At 32.0% G+C, this 20,359-nt stretch overlaps 2 protein-coding genes across 2 annotated transcripts; both read right to left on the reverse strand.

Moving 5' to 3' along the window:
* Positions 1–3,810: 3,810 nt before the first annotated feature.
* LOC145333784 (alpha-tocopherol transfer protein-like) lies at positions 3,811–10,518 on the reverse strand. Its single transcript, XM_080179019.1, has 4 exons — positions 10,391–10,518; positions 8,971–9,030; positions 5,161–5,235; positions 3,811–4,658 (listed from the first exon to the last, which is right to left on the reverse strand). The coding sequence occupies exons 1-4, from the start codon at positions 10,441–10,443 to the stop codon at positions 4,625–4,627; spliced, it is 222 nt and encodes a 73-aa protein (XP_080035145.1). The 5' UTR covers positions 10,444–10,518; the 3' UTR covers positions 3,811–4,624.
* A 342-nt stretch (positions 10,519–10,860) lies between these two features.
* On the reverse strand, positions 10,861–19,754 carry LOC145333216 (alpha-tocopherol transfer protein-like). Its single transcript, XM_080178359.1, has 10 exons — positions 19,652–19,754; positions 19,184–19,244; positions 18,782–18,862; positions 17,900–17,977; positions 17,586–17,645; positions 12,360–12,445; positions 11,767–11,846; positions 11,418–11,485; positions 11,065–11,140; positions 10,861–10,971 (listed from the first exon to the last, which is right to left on the reverse strand). Exons 1-10 carry the CDS (start codon positions 19,740–19,742, stop codon positions 10,861–10,863), a joined length of 792 nt encoding a protein of 263 aa, XP_080034485.1. The 5' UTR covers positions 19,743–19,754.
* Between the last annotated feature and the right edge of the window lie 605 nt (positions 19,755–20,359).

Consider the following 20,359-nt stretch of genomic DNA (forward strand, 5'->3'; position numbering starts at 1 on the left):
TCTGCGGTGGTGAACTGAAATTAGTTTACGAATGTGAACACATTTTCCGAGGTGTTTCCCAATCCTATCTCAATATTTGCTACTAGCTAAAAAACCTTCAAACTTCAAAAAAATCAAAATTTGAATGTATTAACGAATTTTATACATTATACATTCAAAGTTTTAATTTTTTAAATTTTGATTTTTTTTGGAAGTTTGAAGGTTTTTTAGCTAGTAGCAAATATTGAGATAGGATTGGGAAACACCTAGGAAAATGTGTTCACATTCGGAAACTAATTTCAGTTCACCTCTGCGGTTGCTGAACATTTCTTCTGAAAAATTTTGGATCTAGTGCAGTTCACGGTTAAATGTTCCTTGTAACGAGTATCTCCAAAAACCAATCGGTTGAACGTACATGTCATGGTGCACAGGAAAAACTTCACTGAAAAAAAAACGTGCAAATTAAGTCTTTTTTTGCGCGTTGTATGTGTAATGCGAGATAATTGTGCATTACTGAGTAGTAAATATTCCAGATTATTTATAGGTCTTTTTTAGCTGGTTGAAATTTAAATTGAGCCTAATCTACTGTTTAGCCGTTAGCAGCCTATATCACCGTTAACTGAACTGGATCCACAATTATATAAAGCAGAATATGTATAATGTATATTCCTTCAACAGACAAGTACTATCCAAATCCTCCCCCCTTCACATATTTAAAACAACATCCATGAGTAGAGACACACTAAAAATTCATGAATGACAAACCGACAAAGTAAATAAAGTATGTTCAGTGGTCTTAAAAAAGAGAAAAAGAAAGATTAAAATCTTCATAAAAATATTTATGTGGCTTTCGTTGCATGACCGACAAACAAGGCCCAGCTGTTTAAAAATCCGCATGTAAACTAAAGGAACGACGCATGCATACGTCGCAATACTATTATTTTCCTCGATGTAAAAAAACAACATATATGCACGCACTTGAGCTCATACGATGCTTTTTTAATATTTTTCTCGATATGCTCTTACGACGTACGTGTTTTTAAATGCATCGCGAATTGGACCACTTTTGCGATGGAATAATGAAAAATGCGTCGGTTTTATTTATTTGTGGAAAAAATAAAATGACGCCGTTTGCATCATGTGGGTGCGGGTTAGACGTTACTAATTATTAATACATACTTATAAATAAAAGTACTTAAAATCAAAGGATATACTCCTCTTATACTTTTAATATGGAAATTGAGTGAAGAGATTTCATGATATTTCTCTTGACTTAGCTAGATTATAATACTTTCCATGCTATACTGAAAATGATTAAATTTGTTATACTGTTGTCTATAGTTTAGATTTTGTAATGATTTAAATAAAATATTTCAAAGTACCAAAACACAATGAAATGGGAAACCAATTTACATAAGATTTACTTATATCATTTAAAAAAACCATACTTACATTTAAAAAAAAATAAAAAATTACAGTTTTTTCTAAAAAGTAAGAGACACCTGACAGCAAAAATTTGAACTATATATAGACACAAATTAATTACCATCCCTATTTAAATAAAATTTCATTATTTCAAGGTCACATTTATTTCAATTTAACAACATTCATATACGACGTAGAAGTTGTTATTTTTTAAAATTAAACTACACAATCAATTAGCTACATTTTAAAAAATTTGTCAACCTTTCTGTGCGTCGTGTGTGTTGTAATTTTTATGAAAGAAAATGGAAAGGTTTAACAAGTAACAATTTTAACAAATTCTCGACGCATTAATAAGGCAATAGCGTTACCTTTTCTTATAAACTGACGCATTTCTTATAATGTAACGTATGAATGTGTCGTTCAGCCATCCTCTATGCGGCTTTTTGAAAAGCTGGGGGTAAGTTAAGTATACTGGATGCTATTTGAAAAAGGGTATCATCACTAAAAAATCAGCAATCTGTCTTAACCAGCAGACGAGAATTTCATATTTCCTCTCATATCTTTACAGACTTTGTCAAACGGACGGGCGGGCAGACAAAGTGAATTATGGAGTAGCTACGCTGCTAAAGAGTTCTGAGTTCAATGTTTGGTTTGCTAATACTGAATCTTATGTAATAAAACTGGAAACAGGTTTAAAATTTCCAGAGATTAAAGATGCGCAATACTTTCCGTAAAAATATGTTTGAGATTTTACACAGTGAGATCTTTTGACAAATATCGAGACATTAAAAATACACAAAAGTAAACTTCAATTTCTAGGCTTGTATTTGAAGAAATTATTTATTTTTTTTGCTTTAGTTCAGAAATTACTTAAATTTTGCTTTTGTTAACTTCTAATGTGCATTTTGTAATTACGTCTGGCTGTTTTGGAGGAGCAAAGCTACCCTGTGTTTAAAAAATCTATAAACCTTCATAACTTTAGTGAGGATATGCCTATTTTAGCAAAATAAACGTCTATGTAAATATTTCTTCAATGCGAACAAGTCTGGGTTCGAGATTATAGCGTCAGATGCACCCAGTTCGAGTCCCGGCATTTTTAGGTAGGCCCAGTATAAGTAAAATATTACACTTATAAGGCATGTTTCCAAATATTTTTTTTGTAGATATAAACAACAATTACATCATTTTCAAAACACTTTTGATTTTGTGCTATTACATTTATTAGTAATGTCCATCTAAAGTTTGTATAAGAATATACACAAAATTACTTCCTTTGTCTCTCTCACATGCATTTTTTTTTCACTTTCACATGCATATATAAGGTTTTGGCAGAATTTTTAAAAATCCCCAAATTGAATTTCTGCTGAACCAAAACCGGTTAGAAATACAATTTTTTTAGAAAACATGAAATTTAGCTAATTTAATTGCTAAAATAAAAGTATTTTTAAGTCATCTTTATTAAAAGAATCCTATAATTTTTTGGACATCTTTTGAACAGGTAGCTGAAAAGTACCTCAACCAAAATATATTTTTATAAGATGAACAAAGAAGTTTTTTTTGCTTTGAAAAAAATGGGTAAAAAAATCATGAAAGCTGACAAGAAGTTTTTTACTACCTTTTTTAAAAATGGCATAAATCTGACAAAAATTTCAAAAAACTTTTATTCTAACTGTCTACTTTTAATTTTAAATTTTTTGGATGTCCCAATTTTTGTCAAAAGATCTCACTGTGTTTTAGTAAGATTATTAAATGAATAATCACAAAGAATAAAACACATTATAACAAGGATGACAACATCCATAAAAGCGAAGCACTGGAACGGTAGGACAAACGGACATTAATACTTGTATAGTGTCTAAACTGAATAATCAGAATATAAAAGTATAAGTCGAAGCAAAATAATAAGTAAATTTGTTGAAAAACTGCTTGATACAGGATAATTTTTATGGACATAATTACATTTTTAGGACTTGATTATAGAGTTGCTTCGCTTATAATATTGTTTTTAGTTGTCCCAGGAATCAATATACCAAAAATCAGATCAAACGGATAATTAGATCACATAAAAATTTGTTGTTAAAAAAGTAGAAAAATCAACATGTTTAAAATGGACATTCTGGTAATGATTATAGAATTGCTACGCTTTCTAAATCGTACCTAACTACTACAGGAATAATCACGCAAAGTTTGAAATCGATAGGACAATTCTAACATGCCTAAATTAACGAATAAAATTTATCTATCTCGGACGGACAGACGTACGGACGGACCGACCCTAATTATAGAAAAGCTTCGTTTTAAAAAGAACATGGTATAACATATATAATGTTTAAATCTTATAAATATCTTATTGATATGTTTAAAAGCTGAGCTTCCAAAATTTCTAAATAGTAACCACAAAAACTATTTAATTTTATCAATTTATTATTACTCAATAATTATATTTTATATTTTACACAAACATTTACAATAATTTAAAATTTTCAGTTCAGATACTGTATTTTTTTTGTAAAAAAAAATATATAAAAAGATTTTATGTATTCCGAATTGTTTTTTTTTTTAAATAAATGATTTATAGTATTTTAAGAATGTTTACATTTCAGTAAAAAAAGTTAAAAATTTAATTACATATTTAGACATTAGAAAATATCAAATAATATTTTGTTCAAAATAAATATCAAAAGTAAATTTTAGATAAAGAATTTAAATGGATGTATTGAGATATATTTTAACAATGATGCTTAATATCTAAGAGTAGCGAATCTAGTAATCAAAATAAAATAGATAATAATAAATACAGTTACATTATAGTAAAGAAGAAAAGTACTGAATAAAAACAAATGATTTAACAACTTTTGTATTCTATTCATTCTATTTGTCAAAAAAATTCTTAATAAAAGAGAAAATTGCTTTATAAAATAATTTTATTTATCGGATCGTATTGCAGAAACATGTCTGCCGAGGGGTCGAAGTCCTAGGCTCACAAAATCGGTAATACTTTTATGACTTTTTTAATGTTCTTAGAAGATTGTCTATAATACGATGCTATATATGATTTTTCAGTATGGCTGAGAACCGGCTCTAATCCAGCGGATAGTAATCAGTTTCGAAGCCATTCTAGAAAATGGTAACCGATTTTTATAGCCGTTTCTGATGGTATTGCGACCTCACTTGTGAATCTGGCTAATCAAACACTGTGAGACCTTGACAGGGCTCTTTGTCAGGCTCCTTGGGCTCCCTCCAACATCTGACATCTAAAATATGGTTTCAACTACATAGGATTACTCTAACAAACTGTTCAAAGGGATGAGACAATGGACAATAAATTAATGTACATCCCTAATGATAATAAAAACAATAAACATTAAGGTTGATAACAATTATTGGTTGAAAAATTTTATAGACACTGTTAGTTTGGAACCAACAAGTAAATTATAAAACCAGTGTAATTAAACAGTCCAATGTCCCCTTTCTAACCCCTCCGATAGATACTGAACCTTGCAGTAGCCTTAAGTGAATTTGATTTTATCTACTATAATTAATTGACTAACCCAACTTAACCTTTTAGTGCTTTCCTATCATATAAAGAAGTAAAGGATTTTGTCTGTAGCTTAAGATTTCGGTAAAAACTTAAGCTATATTTATTACGGTTAAATAATTTATTATTCAATAATAATTATATAATAAATCAATGTTCTGCATTTCTTATATTCTATAGGCGCTACCTCTAGTTATCTAAGTAAAATTATTAGTTACCTAAGAGTTTTAATTTCTTCCTCCATATCTAGAAGTGCTTGGACCACGCTACTGTTGTCTAACTCACCAACTCCTCTAAAATATATGCAAAATAAATGTATAAGAAAAGATGTATAATCCAGACCTGGCCCATATGGTAAAGACCCTTTTAGTCTGCTGGCAAATTTGCTGTTCTTTTGTAGGGACACGGCTGTGTATATATTTCCGACGTTATTAGGTGGATTCAAAGTACCAATACAAATTCGGGAAAGGGTCCCTGCCCCGAGGGAAAAGTTACATATAGCTCATACCTCCCTCTTTTTTTTAAATGCATGCATAGAGCAGTGTCGTGCATGCAAATTTTTACAATCAAAGGGGGTGTGAGGGCAATTTTTTTCACACCCCTTAATTTTGGCAGTTTTAATAAGGAGTATATATCAGGGGGTTATAGACCCTTGTAAAATGAGATGTATTGTGGTGATGAACCCTCGTCTTTATTTTATCGAAAGAGTAAACAGGGTGTTTAAGGGGTATTTATCCCCCTTAAAACAAATGTACTTTAAATTTAGGGAAGTAAACACCCCCACAAAACAAAACCATATAAAAAATAGCTATTGACATCCCGAACCATTTTTTTGGAGAGGCTTTTTTTAATAAGGGTAATTTTTCTTGGGATGGTTTCAGGGGGGTGGTAACCTCCCTCAAACTAGTTATAAACCTTCAGGACCTATACGAAGCTATACTTTAAAGAAGAATTAAATTGGATATTGTTTTAGCTATTTCTTTTTTTTCTTCAAAAAACTATATGTATCCCAGTATAAATCTTATATAATTTTTAATACCTCCTCATTTATATAACCAAAAGATGGTCGGAAAGCTGATAAGTTTCCAAATATTAAAATCATTAGTATATTAATGTACTATTAAATTACATAAGCTGCGCCGGTTGTTAACCTTTCTCCCACAAATCTGTGAACTGTACAAACTTATATAGACAACTTAACTTTTTATATAGCATCACACTTTTTCATACTGTATGAAATATTTTTTTTAAAAGGTTGCGTGAATAATTTGTCAACTAATCTTTCTTGACACTTAATAGTAACAGATTAACGATTTTTCTATAACTTTTAGTATCATGAACAATAACATTGTTGTTTATCGCATCGTGAGACAGCTTTCTGCGGATATTAAAACATATTCTTGGGGGCTAACAAAACTAGTATTAAGTTTATGATTTTTATTTTAATATTCGTGGAAAATTGTCTGTAATAAGATGCTTTACATGATTTTTTCAGTATTGCCGAAAACCGGTCGTAATCCAGCAGATATTTATTATTTCGATGCCATGTTGGAAAAATTCTTTCCTTTTTTAAAAAGTGTAATGTTAAAATATACTCCTATACAAATAAATAGAAAATAAACAAGGATGACAACATCCATAAAAGCGAAGCTCTGAAATGGAAGGACAAACGAACATTAACACTTGTAGATTGTCAGAACTGAATTAGCAGAATATTAATTCATCAGTACAAACAATATTTTAAGAAAATTTGTTGCAAAACTGCATAAATATATGATACTGTTTAAGGACATACTTACATTTTTGGGACTTGTTTATAGAGATGCTTTGCTTATAACATTGTACCTTGTTGTAATAGGAATCAGTTTTCAAAATATCAGAAGAATCGGATAATTTTAACATACAAAAATTTGTTGTCAAAAAAGTTAAAAATCGACATGTTTAAAATGGACGTACGGACATTCTGGTATTGTTTATAGAGTTGCTACGCTTTCTAAATTGTACCTAACTACTATATGAATCATCATGCAAAGTTTGGAAGTGATAGGACAATTCTAACCTGTTTAAATTAACGAAAAGAGCTAACTCTCTGTGACGGACGGACGGACCGACCCTAATCATAGAAAAGCTTCGCTTTTAAAAATGATAATATTTCATAATATCTATTTATTCTATTCAAAAACAAATTGGGTAATTTTAATTAAGTAAACTGTAAACTTATATTCAATTGAGTTTATGAAAGCAAATATAATTAAAATATTTGACATAATTTGTATATTTTACTCTAAATGGTTAATTATTTATTTTATATTCAGTATAGTCAGGGATCTAAAGGAATACGACAATAGCCGATAAATTGTGTACATCCCCAATGATGGTACACATATTATGATTGTTGGTTCAAACGTTTGGACACTTAACTCAATGAACCAACTTATTAAAATTCAATAAAAGTCCTCAAAGTTGTAAGACCAATGAATAAGAAAACGTTATTATTAAACTTTGGTAATAAATAGCGCCCAATGCCGCTCCCTCCCCCCGTAGTGTTGTTCTTTTCATTATCAATAAAACAAGGATGACAACATCCATAAGTAGCAAAGCACAAAAATATGTATAATAATTTTTTAGTTGTCAAAAGCATGTATATTAGGAAAAAATCACGAAACCTTTTCAACATTTGTTTTAAAAATCGGACCATAAACACCAAAGATATGAGGAAAAATGTGAAGTATTTAAAAATAGCCAAAAACCTGCAAAAAAAGCAGTCTGACCGTCATATTTGGTTTCTTGAAACGACAGGAAATTTAATTTTGATACTATAACGGAAAAAAAATTTGGAAATCGGACCATAAACACCAATGATATGGAGAAAATATGAAAAATACAAAAATAGCCTAAAACCTGCTAAAAAGCGGTCCTACCGCCATTGATGTTATATACTTAATTGTGTTCAGGGCTCGGAAGCCACAGTATTCATCAACCCCGTGGCTTTGTAATTTATCCAATAAGACTAACTGTCAGCCACTCAAGGCCTGAACTGTCCCCCAAACCTCTTTCAGTCTCAGCTAACCTCAATTGTAGCCACCAGGTCAAGCTGCTTTTTACCAGCTGTAGCCATTATAATACTCATTCAAACATCTTAGATTAGACTAAAGTAACAGTCGCAATTAACCGCACTGATATGGGAAAGCTTGGCGGCTTGAATGAAAAATCAGCCAACCTCAGTCTCAGCCTGAAGCTATGAGCCACCATAACTATTATAATACATTATTGTGTCATTTACTAAGTATATTTGCGATTACTTTTACTTAATGAAATCTTCCAATTTTTAACATTTACAAAACAGCCTGCTTTATTGCATCAAGATCCATGACAGATCTATATAGGAAATAAACGTCTATAAATGAGCTCGAGTCTTCCAATGGTAAAGTGTTTAAAACTCATAGTGCTCCAATAATCCTCATTAAACTCTCATTAACCAAAGCGATGAGACCTTTATCCTATTTGTTTATGGAATGAATTAAGTTTTTCACTTCATGTAAATATTTGAATTACATTGAAGTATTAAATCCTTATTTCATAAATAAAAAATATACGTTCATAATAGAGTAAATCTAAGAAAACTGTATTTTAAAAAAATTCGATTGTGGCGACACTTCCTTTGTGTTAAAATATTAAAACTAAAATTTTAATCATATTAACCCTTTGGTGATGGTATTGTGAAAAAAATATAATTGAAAAAAAACCCTTTTAAAATCATTTAAATTAATAAATATTTACTTCTTTCTTTTAGATAGTAATGGCGGGGGAGGAGAATTGATTTATTGAGAAATAGATAAATAGATATGTACTTATAGAAAACTAGCCAATAGCGATATAGTTATATTGAGCCAACTCTAGTAGATTATATTCATAATAGCACATGCATATAAATCTAACAATTGATCATTTACAATATTACTGGCCATTTCTTTTATAGGCACTATAATTTGCTCCTCTTCTTTGAGCTACCTAAGAAAAACACTTACCCAAGAAATTTAGGTAAAACGTTGGATGGAACTTCTTTGTGTAGTTCTGTAAAATCACTCCTAAATTATATACTATGTATTTACAAATTGATATAGAATAGGTGGATATATTGACAGGAGAAAATTGTCGTCAATTTAGGTTGGTAATATTGATCTCATTTATAGGTCACTTAGTTCATCCAGTAGAAGTGAAGAGGATAGAGTAAATATTTTAGCCTGTTGCAAGTATTACATTATTTCATGAAAATCTGGTCCAACATTCAAGTAATAATATATGGATTAATGTTCATTATTAAAACTTTTATTCTAAATAGAGGAATGTATGCAGGACTACACAAAATATAGAAAAAATAAGTTTAAAAGAAGCTTTTAGGTTTTTACTTAACCCTTAACGGTCTGGGGGGGGGGGGGCGTAGAACGCCCCCCCATCCGGTTTTTTTTCTATCTCATTTTCTATGTGTGAAAGATAAAGAGCCCAAACTGCTTGACTTTTTAAGTGTGGGTATGACACATAACTGAAAGTTGGAATTTTTTAAATATCTACATCCTGGCGGGCACAGGATGCCAGCAAACCTGGCAGGGTCATCCAGGTAAAGAGCAAAAATATTTTTTTGACTTAAACAAAGCATTTTATCTTACCAAAATACTAAAATATCCTCTAGTAGTACATCCTTATATTAAATACAGATATTTAAGTCAATTTCAGGTTCCAGGTATGATCCTCCAGGTCCTGATCCTCCAGGTCTCCAGAAATCTTTAAAAGGCTCCTGTGGCCGCAATTTTTGACTTAGAGACTTCAAATTTTAAACTTAAGCCCTTCTTACATGTCTACATAATGAATTAAAATTTCATAAAGATCCGCTGCCGTTTTCCCGCCGACCATCGACTGCGGCGGCTGGCAGCTACCAAGTACAGCTGCAGCCGCAGAAATTTATATTTTGATATTTCAAATATAAAATTTACATAAAGATAAACATTTTCTGCAAAAAAAAATTTCTTCTAGCTTCAAAAATAAACAAATTACAGCCGTTTGAAATTTTTAAGTAAAAAAGGACCTAAAAACAAAGGTTGTCAAATAAAAGGGTGAAGGAAGCGAAAATTGACTTTGACTTACTTAAGGTCGGAAATTCATCATAACACAGGGGACTTGCACAATTTTTTTTTAGCTCTAATAGGAACTGAGATAGGTGCGGCAAGGGGCCCGACTGTTAAGGGTTAATGTTTGATATAAAAAGACTTAAACAAAATGACAGCCAAAAAAAGACTGAAAAAGTAAGTTTGAGCGTTTGATGTTCATTTGAAAAATAGGTAAAAAAGTAACACTCAAAACCCATATACCTCATTAAACCCCCCTTCAAGAACAGACGGACGGACAGCCAAACTGAGTTATAGATTAGCTGCGCTTGTAAAACTGTCTTACCCATGAAAAACAATATTTTCTTTTACTCTTGGAACAAGGAAATGTTTGATCATCTTGTAAAGTATATTGAATATTCTTGGATGATGCACCACATGTATTCTGTTTACAATTTCATAACGGTTATTTTTTATTTTTATATAAATGCACTAGCGGCTACGCCCCTAGAGACCTATAGGGGAACTTAAAGTGGGTAAAAGATGACCACCAACCCCTCACTTCAATTATTATTTCAGTTTTAAAATGAAAATGAAATTTTTTGAAAGGGGGTTCATCTTTTATTTTGAGGGTGAATTTACCCTCACCCAAAATAGTTAAAAACCTTTCCTGGACTTATAAGAAGCTTCACTGTAAAAGAGAACCATATAGGTTCAGCGGTTAGCGAAATCCTTCGCTACAGACAAAAAAAACTTGCTACTTTATATTATAGGATATCATACCTACATTACTATTATATTGGTTGTCTTTGGGTGTTATTTAGCATAATATTCTATACTTGCCATTATATTATCGCATTCCACCATAAGAGGATAAATGAGACCGTTGATGTCTTGAAAAGTCTTGAACTCTAAGGAGAACCCTACCTTAACAAGATAACAAAGTATTGGCAGGAACAGAGACAGCAAAAAAAAAGACAGACAGACAGACGTTCACAAACACTTAAAATAAATAACTACATTCCTTCTGAACCAGATAGGAACAGAGCCAGTGAGCAATGCCGCGATACATTTTATCTGCTCCAGGCCTAAACAACTAAAAAAACACAAAATTAAAATATCAAATAGTTTCAAAGCACAGGCTGTTTCAAATTTAAAAAAAAGATTTCTGTCTCTTTCATATACAGACATACAAATCCAATAGAATGTCAAGAATTCTTTCTGATAATTTAAACAAAAAATGGCATTTTAGAAAAGAAAAATATCATTTTTGATTAAATTATGGAATCGATAAACAAAGCTTCTAACATAAAGAATTATTACTTATAGTATTTGATATTTTTTAACTTACTCAAGACAATGTATTTGATAACCTGATATGTTTGAGAGCAAAATTTGAAATGTCTGCTATCACAGTTACTCCTGCTATCTGAGTTTTTACCTGCAATTAGATTATATAAAAATGCGTCCATTGAATGGAGAACTCCATTGATTCAGGAACTATCGAAGTCTTAAGCAAAAACAAAAAAAAACACCGTACCACTTTATATGATAGGATTATGCAATTTGGTCAAAAGCAAGCTACCTCAAAAAAGGTTAAAGACCTACTATATTGTTCTTTTTGAGGTTGCCTCCTATATATCATGGTTTTATGCTATATACACACTCAAAGAAGCACCACGAGGCTAGGGGGGGGGGGGAGATAGCTATTAGTATGGTTACCTCTTTTGACATAAGATGAAATAAGAGAAAAGCCGAGGCGTAAAATTCATTTGTTGGTACGGTAGCCGGGTCCCATTCACCTGATAACAAAAAAAGGTCATAAGATCAGAGGATTTTTAGTCAGCAATCTAAAGGGATAAGTAGGTGGCTGTTAGATTGATGTACCTCCTCAATGATGATACAAAAAAATTCCCTTCTGTAGATTGAAATATGTGGCTGAAACGTTAAGTCGATAAAAATCGATGAAAGTCCCTACAGTTATAAACCTTCCCAGGGCCTATGAGAAGCTACCCTGTAATTTGGAACCATATCGGTCTTTGGTAAGCTTGATCCTTCAGTACAGACAGACAGACAAAGATCCTAATACTTTTTTATAAGTATTAATCAATTTGTTTTTATTTCCTATATAATTCAATACAATTAATTCCAACATTGTCTTATATAATCCGCTGTAGCTTAACCTTTTGTAAGAAAAGTCTCTATCTTGTTTTGGGCTGGTCAACTCTACCGCTCTAAGTTATTTTAAAATTCACCACGACATATATGAAGCTATTTCAAAAAGCATTCAACCCAAGCTGTTTAAGAGATCTTACCTAATCTAAATATGTAAACTCTGCGACCAAAAGAATCTCTTGTCTCTAGAACTGTATTCAGTTTATGTCTCCATACTGATTCCAATCTAAATCAGAGATTAATTACTCTCAATAAAATCAAAAATTTTCAATGTGCAGAGTGTCATGTAACACGAAAAAGGAGGAGACATTGGACAACAGAAAGGGTAATTAGGAAATCGCATTGTTTTTCATCCATTGTCTTATCCATTAAGATGCCTGGTTCTATAAGCCGTGCTATTATTTCTTCTACCGATTATAAGCAACTATTGAACCCTAAATATTAACGTATACTTATTTTAATTTGGGAACATAATAAGTACAGAGTACTTTTAAATACATTAGGTTTTATAAATCAAGTGAATTTTTGACATTTCATTTCAATGTTATTCTTCTTACAATCCCTAAACATTAAACACAGTGCATTTTTTTTCGTGCACTTCGCGCATAAGTTTATCATTTTCATATTTTGTATTTTACAAATAACATTATTTCTCACAAAGAATTACATTTGATATTCATAAAGGTAAGGTTAGATAAAAAATGCTATGAATATTGAATACATAAAATAAATAAAGAATGACAGAAATATAGTTTTTACAGAGGAATATATCTTATTTTCATAATGTTTCTTTCATAAGAATCAGAGGAAAGTTAAACGGAATGTTCGTACGTCTATTTTTAGCTTGTGGATTTTTGATTAACTTTTTAATGAAAAATCAGCCAAATAATTCCATTTTAAATGCTGAAAATTAAATATTTAGTTGGAGTATAACTTGTTTTTTGGTTTAACTGAAAAACTGTCAGAATCACATTCCCTTTTCCCTGATTATCCAAAAGACTTAATTTTTGAATGGTAATTATTATGACTGTTATAAAATTTATAAGCAAAGCTTCTAATAAGAAATAGATATATTAATCTAAGAATATTCATATTCATAGTAAGCATTTACGAAATAGTATAGTATATTACATTTTCTATCAGACTTGCACATAAGAATATGTTTTTCAATATAAAAGCATTGCATTTTATGGGTATTGTTATCCTTGTTTACTTATGTAAACTGAATAATATCAATATTTTTTTTATCTATTCTTGCAAAGGAGAACTCTTTTGTAACTTTTTAGCTTCAAAAAAACAAATAAAAGGAAAAGAAGTTTGAAAATGACATATCCAATCCATAAAAAAATTAAAGTGTCTATCTCTGTGTGTGTACAGAAGGATCTCGCTAACCCCAGAACCAATATGGTTCTTCTTTACAGTGTAGCTTCTTATTGGTCCTGGGAAGGTTTATAATATTTTGGGGGGAGGGTACCAACACACTCCTCTAAGAGTAATCACCTCCAGTCTCAAGGGTCTGCAGATATCCCTTGGGGCGTAGCCGCTAGTTATGAAATGCATGGCCAACTAATCGGATTTATCAATTATCAATATCTATTTTTTCATATTTCTAATTTTAATCCGAATTCTTATTTCCTTGAATAAATCAGATTACATAGTTAATATTTAAATTCACGTTTTTGCAGAATCCCTATAATCGTCAATTGGTGGGTTATATAACAACCCTCCCCCAAGATATAACAAGAAGATTTTTAGTAGCAAAGTTCATCTATAAGTGTTGTGTCAATCTGTCTGTCGTTCTGTCTGATTACTTATTTCTAGCCCTTGTAGGAAACTTTAACTGTAAGGAAAAATACCCTTGTACATTAAAAGCCTTGCTTTACTAATCCATAAGTAAAAGAAGAATAACAAAAAATCATAATCTAAAAGTATGAAATAAGGGATTAATGTTCCACTAGCTCACGTTAAATTGCATGTAAATCTATCATTGTGTACACAATTAATTATTGAGGCACGTGTAGTTATTATGCTTAGCTTCAAATCAAATTAACCCTTACAGCTCGGGCCCCAATTCCCACCTTAATAGATCGGCTCCTGTTACAGATAAAGACGTAAAATTTTTTTCTGGTGGTTCATGTGTATTTTTAGAGAAAATTACTTTTTCTTGGCGCGGCGCCGATTAATATTTTTATCTGTTTGATGTTGCTCAAGGATTTACCAAAAAAATTTATAGGACTCTAGCTGTAATAGAAGCCACGATATTCATGATATATGTCTGTAGTAAAAGCCGGACAAAAATCGGTCATAAAGTCGGTCAGGGAGCGGTCAAACGGTCATAACACATTTTTTTTCAGAAGGTCATTGATATCTAAGTATTCACCAAAAAAATTTTAGGTTTCTCCTTATACACAAAAGTCATAATGTAGAAATTAAGATTTTTTTAGAATTTTTTTCTAATTTTGGTGCTACCCAACCGACTTTGGCCGGACACCACGACCGACACAGACCAGATATCCTAATAAAATCAACTCTTGCCGACGTATAATTACTAAACTTAAAAAGTCATGAAGTCACAGCACTCCATCTTACCTACAAAAAAAATGAGATTGAAAAAACTAGAGGGGGGGGCTCTTGGAGCCCCCCCCCCCCGATCTGTAAGGGTTAACCAGATAAATGATATATTCATTACTATTGGCTACGATATTAATAGCTTCTAAGGAGTTCTTGAGGGAAGGAGTTCTGTGAGGTAACACTTTCCTTTCAATTTCAGTTTTTAAAACGAGGTATCTTATTTAGAAGCAATACGTCTTAGGAGGGATAGTTATAAACCCTCCCTGGACCTATAAGAAGCATCACTGTAAAGGAAACCATACCAATCCAGCGGTTAGCGAGATCTAAAGCAATAGAGAGACAACCTGTTACTTTTATATAATGATTCAGCAACTTTATAGAGTTTTTATTTATGGTCTCGTCCAAAAAACAGTATCATCCCCCAGGGGCGTCCAAGCTTTTTTTTTTGGGGGGGGTAAAAAATTTTAGGGGGGGGGGTAATTCGTGTTTGGGGGGGGTAAAATGGCGCGCGAAGCGCGCCGAAATTTTTTTTTACCCCCCCCAAAATTTTTACCCCGGGGGTAAAATTTGATTGGGGGGGGTAATTACCCCCCCTAAAGTCTGTTGGGGGGGGTAAATACTCCCCCCAAATCTGTTGGGGGGGGTAATTACCCCCCCCAAACTAATTTACCCCGGGGGTAAAATTTTTGAGGGGGGGTAATTTAATTATGTAAAAAAAGCACCTACCTAATCTATTAAGTTAATAAGTACTATCCTATAACATAAAGTAGTAAGTAAGGTTTATTTGACTATAGCTTCAGATTTCATTACTTTTAATACTGAGTTCTCCTTTTTAGGAAAGCTTCACATAGATCCCATGATGGTTCCACACTATTATAGGTCAATCCTTTGAGTGGTTTTAGGCTATTTTTCTCCTCCCTTTTTACCCTTTAGAAAACACGAGTTCTTAGATGCTAAGGGCGCCACTACTATTCAAATATATAGTAGTATCTCATTCTTTAGAACATAAAAATACAATAATTAACTCACTAACCAATGAACCAATATGATTATACTTTAAAGTGAAGCGTCTTATAGGTCCTGGTAAGTTTTATAACTAGTTTTGAGACACCCTGACATCCTCCCAAAAGAAATCGCCTATAGAAATTCTTTTTCATTATTTAATGAAATATTTAATTTAGTTAGGTATCTATTTTATGGAATCTTCAGTGCTTTACAATTACATCATAGATCCCCGGGATGGTTTTAGCCCTTATAAAGGCCCAAGCAAATAAAACATGATCAAACTATTAAATTTTTTGTTATCATGGTTAAGAACTGTTTTAACTGGTTGGACTATATTGGGGTATAGTCCCTTTTGTGGCAACGCTCTTTAAGGGGCGTTTCTTCGTTTTTTTCACACAAGCTTCTCTCCTATTTCTAGCCCCTGCGGGGGGCCAATTGCTTAACCATGTGGGGCAATCACCTAAACCAATATAACCTATCCTAAAATAAACTATCAAAAGCCATTTTAAAAATACGACGAATTGCCCCTTAAGGGGCGTTGCCACGATGCAAATTATGTAAAAGACAATAAAATATATTACACCTCAAGGCTCGAGTCACACTATGACTCTTTTTAGGGGGGGGGGGCGGGGATAACTCCCTCCCCCCCCAAAAAAAAATTTTCAGTAAAATTTTTTTTTTAAGAACATTCAATTTGGGGGGGGTAAATACCCCCCCCAAAAAAAATTTTTTAAAGAACATTTATTTTGGGGGGGGGGGTAATTACCCCCCCCAAAATCGTTTGAGGGGGGTAAATACCCCCCCCAAAATCGTTGGTAGGGGTAATTTTTTTTTGGGGGGGGTATTGTTCACAAAATTTTGGGGGTGCCTACGGCACCCCCAAAATCGTTTGGGGGTGCCAAATGGCCCATTACCCCCCCCCTTGGACGCCTATGTCATCCCCCCCTCACCAACAGAAAAAAAATATGTCAAAAAAATAACAACAATTTTGCAAAGCTGTATAAGAAATTAGTGTTTTTTTTATATTTAACCCTTCTCTTTCTGTTTCCTAAAAATAGATTTACTGACAAGAAACACAAAATACGCATTTTAGAGTGTCTCTTCTTGAAATAAACACATGTATTAAATGCATAGAATATCTAAATGTAAGGTTTCTTAACTTTCTCAAATTTCACTTTTACTTCCCATACACAAATTTAATTCTTTTGGAATTATTAAAAGCAAAAATTTTCTATAATTATAGTCGGTCCGTCCTTACTTACGTCTGTCTTATCGTTAATATAAGTATTTTATAATTGGCCTATCTATTTTGAAGTTTGTTGATGCATTCTGTAACAGTTAGAATTAGAAAGTTTATAATTTTTATAATCTTTACCAGAAAGTCCATCAATTTAAGACCTGCTTATCTTTTACTTATTTTTTAATAACAATTTTTGTTTCTATACTATTTAAATTCATTTTGATTTTTGGAATAATTATTTCTTGGACAACATTGTACAATATCACAAGCGAAGAATCTCTAGAAGTCCTAAAAATGTAATGTAGTAAAACATAATTATGTGATTAACCAACTTCCAACAAATTTAGGTAAAATTTTGATTATAATTATAAATTATTATTCTGTTTATTGAGTTCTAAAAATGTTGATGTTCGTTTGTCCTGCTGCCTGACTTTAAAAATACAAATAGGTTAAACAGGGAGAATTGGACTGTAAATAAATGGTTAAAATTCCTTATGGAACTATCTGAAATGGCCTACCTATGTAGTAGTGTGAAACTAAAAATGCTTACTGTTTAGGACTTGCCAAACTGATGATTGCTGGATAAGACTTGCCAAGCTGGCAAAAACTCCTAAAATTGAAATAGGTAATGATAAAATTTCAAGCGTTGGTTGATCACAGAAGAACTCTGTATTTTTTTAAACATCTTTAAAAGCGAAGTCTAAAATCCGAAGGAAGGACAAACGAACATTAACACGGACAAACGGACCAACTGTTGATTAGTGGAAAGTATAGGGAAGAGAGATTGTTGTTTTGCCTTTTTCATATAATTCCAGCACTCCAAACTTCTTAATAAAAAAGCTCCATAGCATACAAATAAGGTACCTCATAACTTTTAGTGAAGGTTCCAATTGCCAGGAGCCGGCCCGCAAAAATCTTGTCAAAAATTCACAACTGTTACATCTAGTAAAAAAAAAATTTAATCTAAAAAACTCAAATCTTGATAAAAGTAAAACTCAATGAAAAGAATCAATGCATTTTTAAAATTTCAGGGGGGGGGGGTATTTTTTCCTTAAGCCTAAGCTCTCCAAAGGCCTTAACACTGCGGGGACTATACCTGCGGAGTTCGAACTTTTCAGGGGCTACCTTATATCCTGTGTAACCTATCCTAAGGTAGAATACATATATACTAAAAGTAAAATCTAGCCTTTAAAGGAAACAACAAAAATTCCATTTACTATCAAAGAAACAAAAGTCTAAAGATGCTAATTCAGTCTTTGAAATACTCAAATGTATTGACAACATTTTTGAAAAGTCTCACTTCCAAGAATGGTTTTAAAATTGTCTTATGTATAAAAAGTTAGATAAAATACTGACATGGGATATATTTCAACTTTGGTTATAAAACTTTTTACATTTAGGTAAACCCTTTTTTCCGTCTTATTGTTTTTGTTTGTTTGTCTGACTAAATTTCAGTCTACCCGTATTTGCCTTTATAACTTTTGATCTGTCTATGTATTTATTAATTTTCCAATTCATCTACATTTAACCATCTTTCTATTACTATTTTAGAACAGGTTCTCAGCCATACTGAAAAATCACATACAGAATTGTATTACAGACAATACAAACCATAACATTAGGAACAGTTTTGTTAATCGATGCCTTCGGCCCCTTTGATCTAACAAAACTGATTTTAATCTAAATAATATCCACGGAATCTGTCTACAATACGAAACGATAACTATTATCTATCCATCTATAAACCTGTCTTTATCCATCTGAATCCAATGTCTGAGTTCATCATCTTGTAGGACAGATTGTCGGAAATTGTCAACCATTAGTTGTCTATAATTATTACATGGTTGAAACCATATAAAAATCTAAAATTGATAGTAATAACTGTAAGTATAAGTCTATTAATATCTCTGAAATAGTGTTATCACCTAACTCTATAAATGATTTCCCTATATTATATTTTATGCTTTTAAATTTAACCAAACGCCCTGGTTAACAAAACAGGTAATAATTTCATTATTTTTATTTGATATTTGTGAAAAAATGTATGTAATACGCTGCTATACTTGATTTTTCAGTAGGGCTGAGAACTGTTTCTAATCCACCGGATAACCATCAGTTTCGAAGCCATACTGGAAAAATCTATTCTACCTGTCTGTTTGATGTTCATTTAAAAGTTCGGTAGCTAGTATTCCCCAATCAGAATTATCATCTTAATAAGAAAATAATAAATTTTTTAACTGGCGAATCATTACCATGCAAACTTAAAACTTCCAATCAAATTTCTTGCAAATAAAGGGTTACTTGTCGTTTGGAAGTTACTTAACCCGATCTTTAAAAAGTAGACGTTCGAGTATCGCATCCAATTACAAGAGATTAATTCCCTCGTGTTCTCTAGATGATCTCTTGAATCGAAGGAGAATCCCGCCCCAACGAGATTATTAGCTCAATCTTAAGCTCTTAGTAGTGACTAAAACAACGAGGCCATAAAATACAAATGATCAATGGTAGGCCGTTGCATAGATTAAATTACCAATATTAGGCCAGTATAAATCTTAATTGACCAATGTTAGGCCAGTATGACGCCATTTTTTACACTGAATTTTTCACTTAATGTACCTATAAAAGGTTGGTTGTCTGCTGTGTTGAATGGATCCAGGTGAACCTGGAATGGTCCAGGACCAGGGGGGTCCAGTGGTACTGTCTCCATTTTTTAAAATCTAAATGTACAATTGACAGTATAAATAAAATGTTAGATGTAAGTTTGTCAGGAGCTCCAACATTATTGTCATTTATACAACTAAAAATCAGTCTTCCATAAATAATCTGTACTGTTTTAATTGAAATGGCAAAAATACATTTAATTACTGTTCTTCTGCTGGATGTGTGAATGACAGACCCCCACTCCCTTTGCATGTCACTGAAAAGAAAATATAGATAGCTAGAAAAGGTTAAGACTATTACTAAAACATAGTACATATTATTTTTAGTAATATTATATTAAGGCTACTTCTCTCTCTCTTACCCTCTCACTATCTCTCTCTCCCTCTATCTCTCTCTCTCTCTCTCTCTCTCTCTCTCTCTCTCTCTCTCTCTTTCTCTTCTGTCTCTCCGTTATATCCTTCTTTTCTAACTTATTTTTCCTTATTTTTTCTCTTTCTCTCTAACTTTTCTCTCGTATATTTTTCTTTAACAAACACATACCCTCTCTCTCTCTCTCTCTCTCTCTCTCTCTTTAACCTCTCAATTCTCTTTTTTTTCTAGCTCTAAAAATATGTCTCTTAAACGTGAAGAGCCTCGTATTATGAGTAGGGCTTCGTAAACTTA

Source organism: Acartia tonsa, chromosome 12 (genome assembly GCF_053477335.1).
Source record: "Acartia tonsa isolate MP-2025a chromosome 12, ASM5347733v1, whole genome shotgun sequence".
Taxonomy (NCBI): domain Eukaryota; kingdom Metazoa; phylum Arthropoda; class Copepoda; order Calanoida; family Acartiidae; genus Acartia; species Acartia tonsa.

Coding starts and splice junctions, on each gene's coding strand:
- LOC145333216 (XM_080178359.1), bottom strand. CDS start 19,742: ATGGAGACAGTACCACTGGACCCCCCTGGTCCTGGACCATTCCAGGTT. Junction 19,245..19,651: donor AGACAACCAACCTTTTATAG/GTACATTAAGTG, acceptor TTTCTTATTAAG/ATGATAATTCTGATTGGGGA. Junction 11,141..11,417: donor TTTGCTCTCAAACATATCAG/GTTATCAAATAC, acceptor GTGTTTTTTTAG/TTGTTTAGGCCTGGAGCAGA.
- LOC145333784 (XM_080179019.1), bottom strand. CDS start 10,443: ATGATCAAACATTTCCTTGTTCCAAGAGTAAAAGAAAATATTGTTTTT. Junction 9,031..10,390: donor GAAAATATTGTTTTTCATGG/GTAAGACAGTTT, acceptor TATATAATTTAG/GAGTGATTTTACAGAACTAC. Junction 5,236..8,970: donor GTTTTACCTAAATTTCTTGG/GTAAGTGTTTTT, acceptor CATATATTTTAG/AGGAGTTGGTGAGTTAGACA.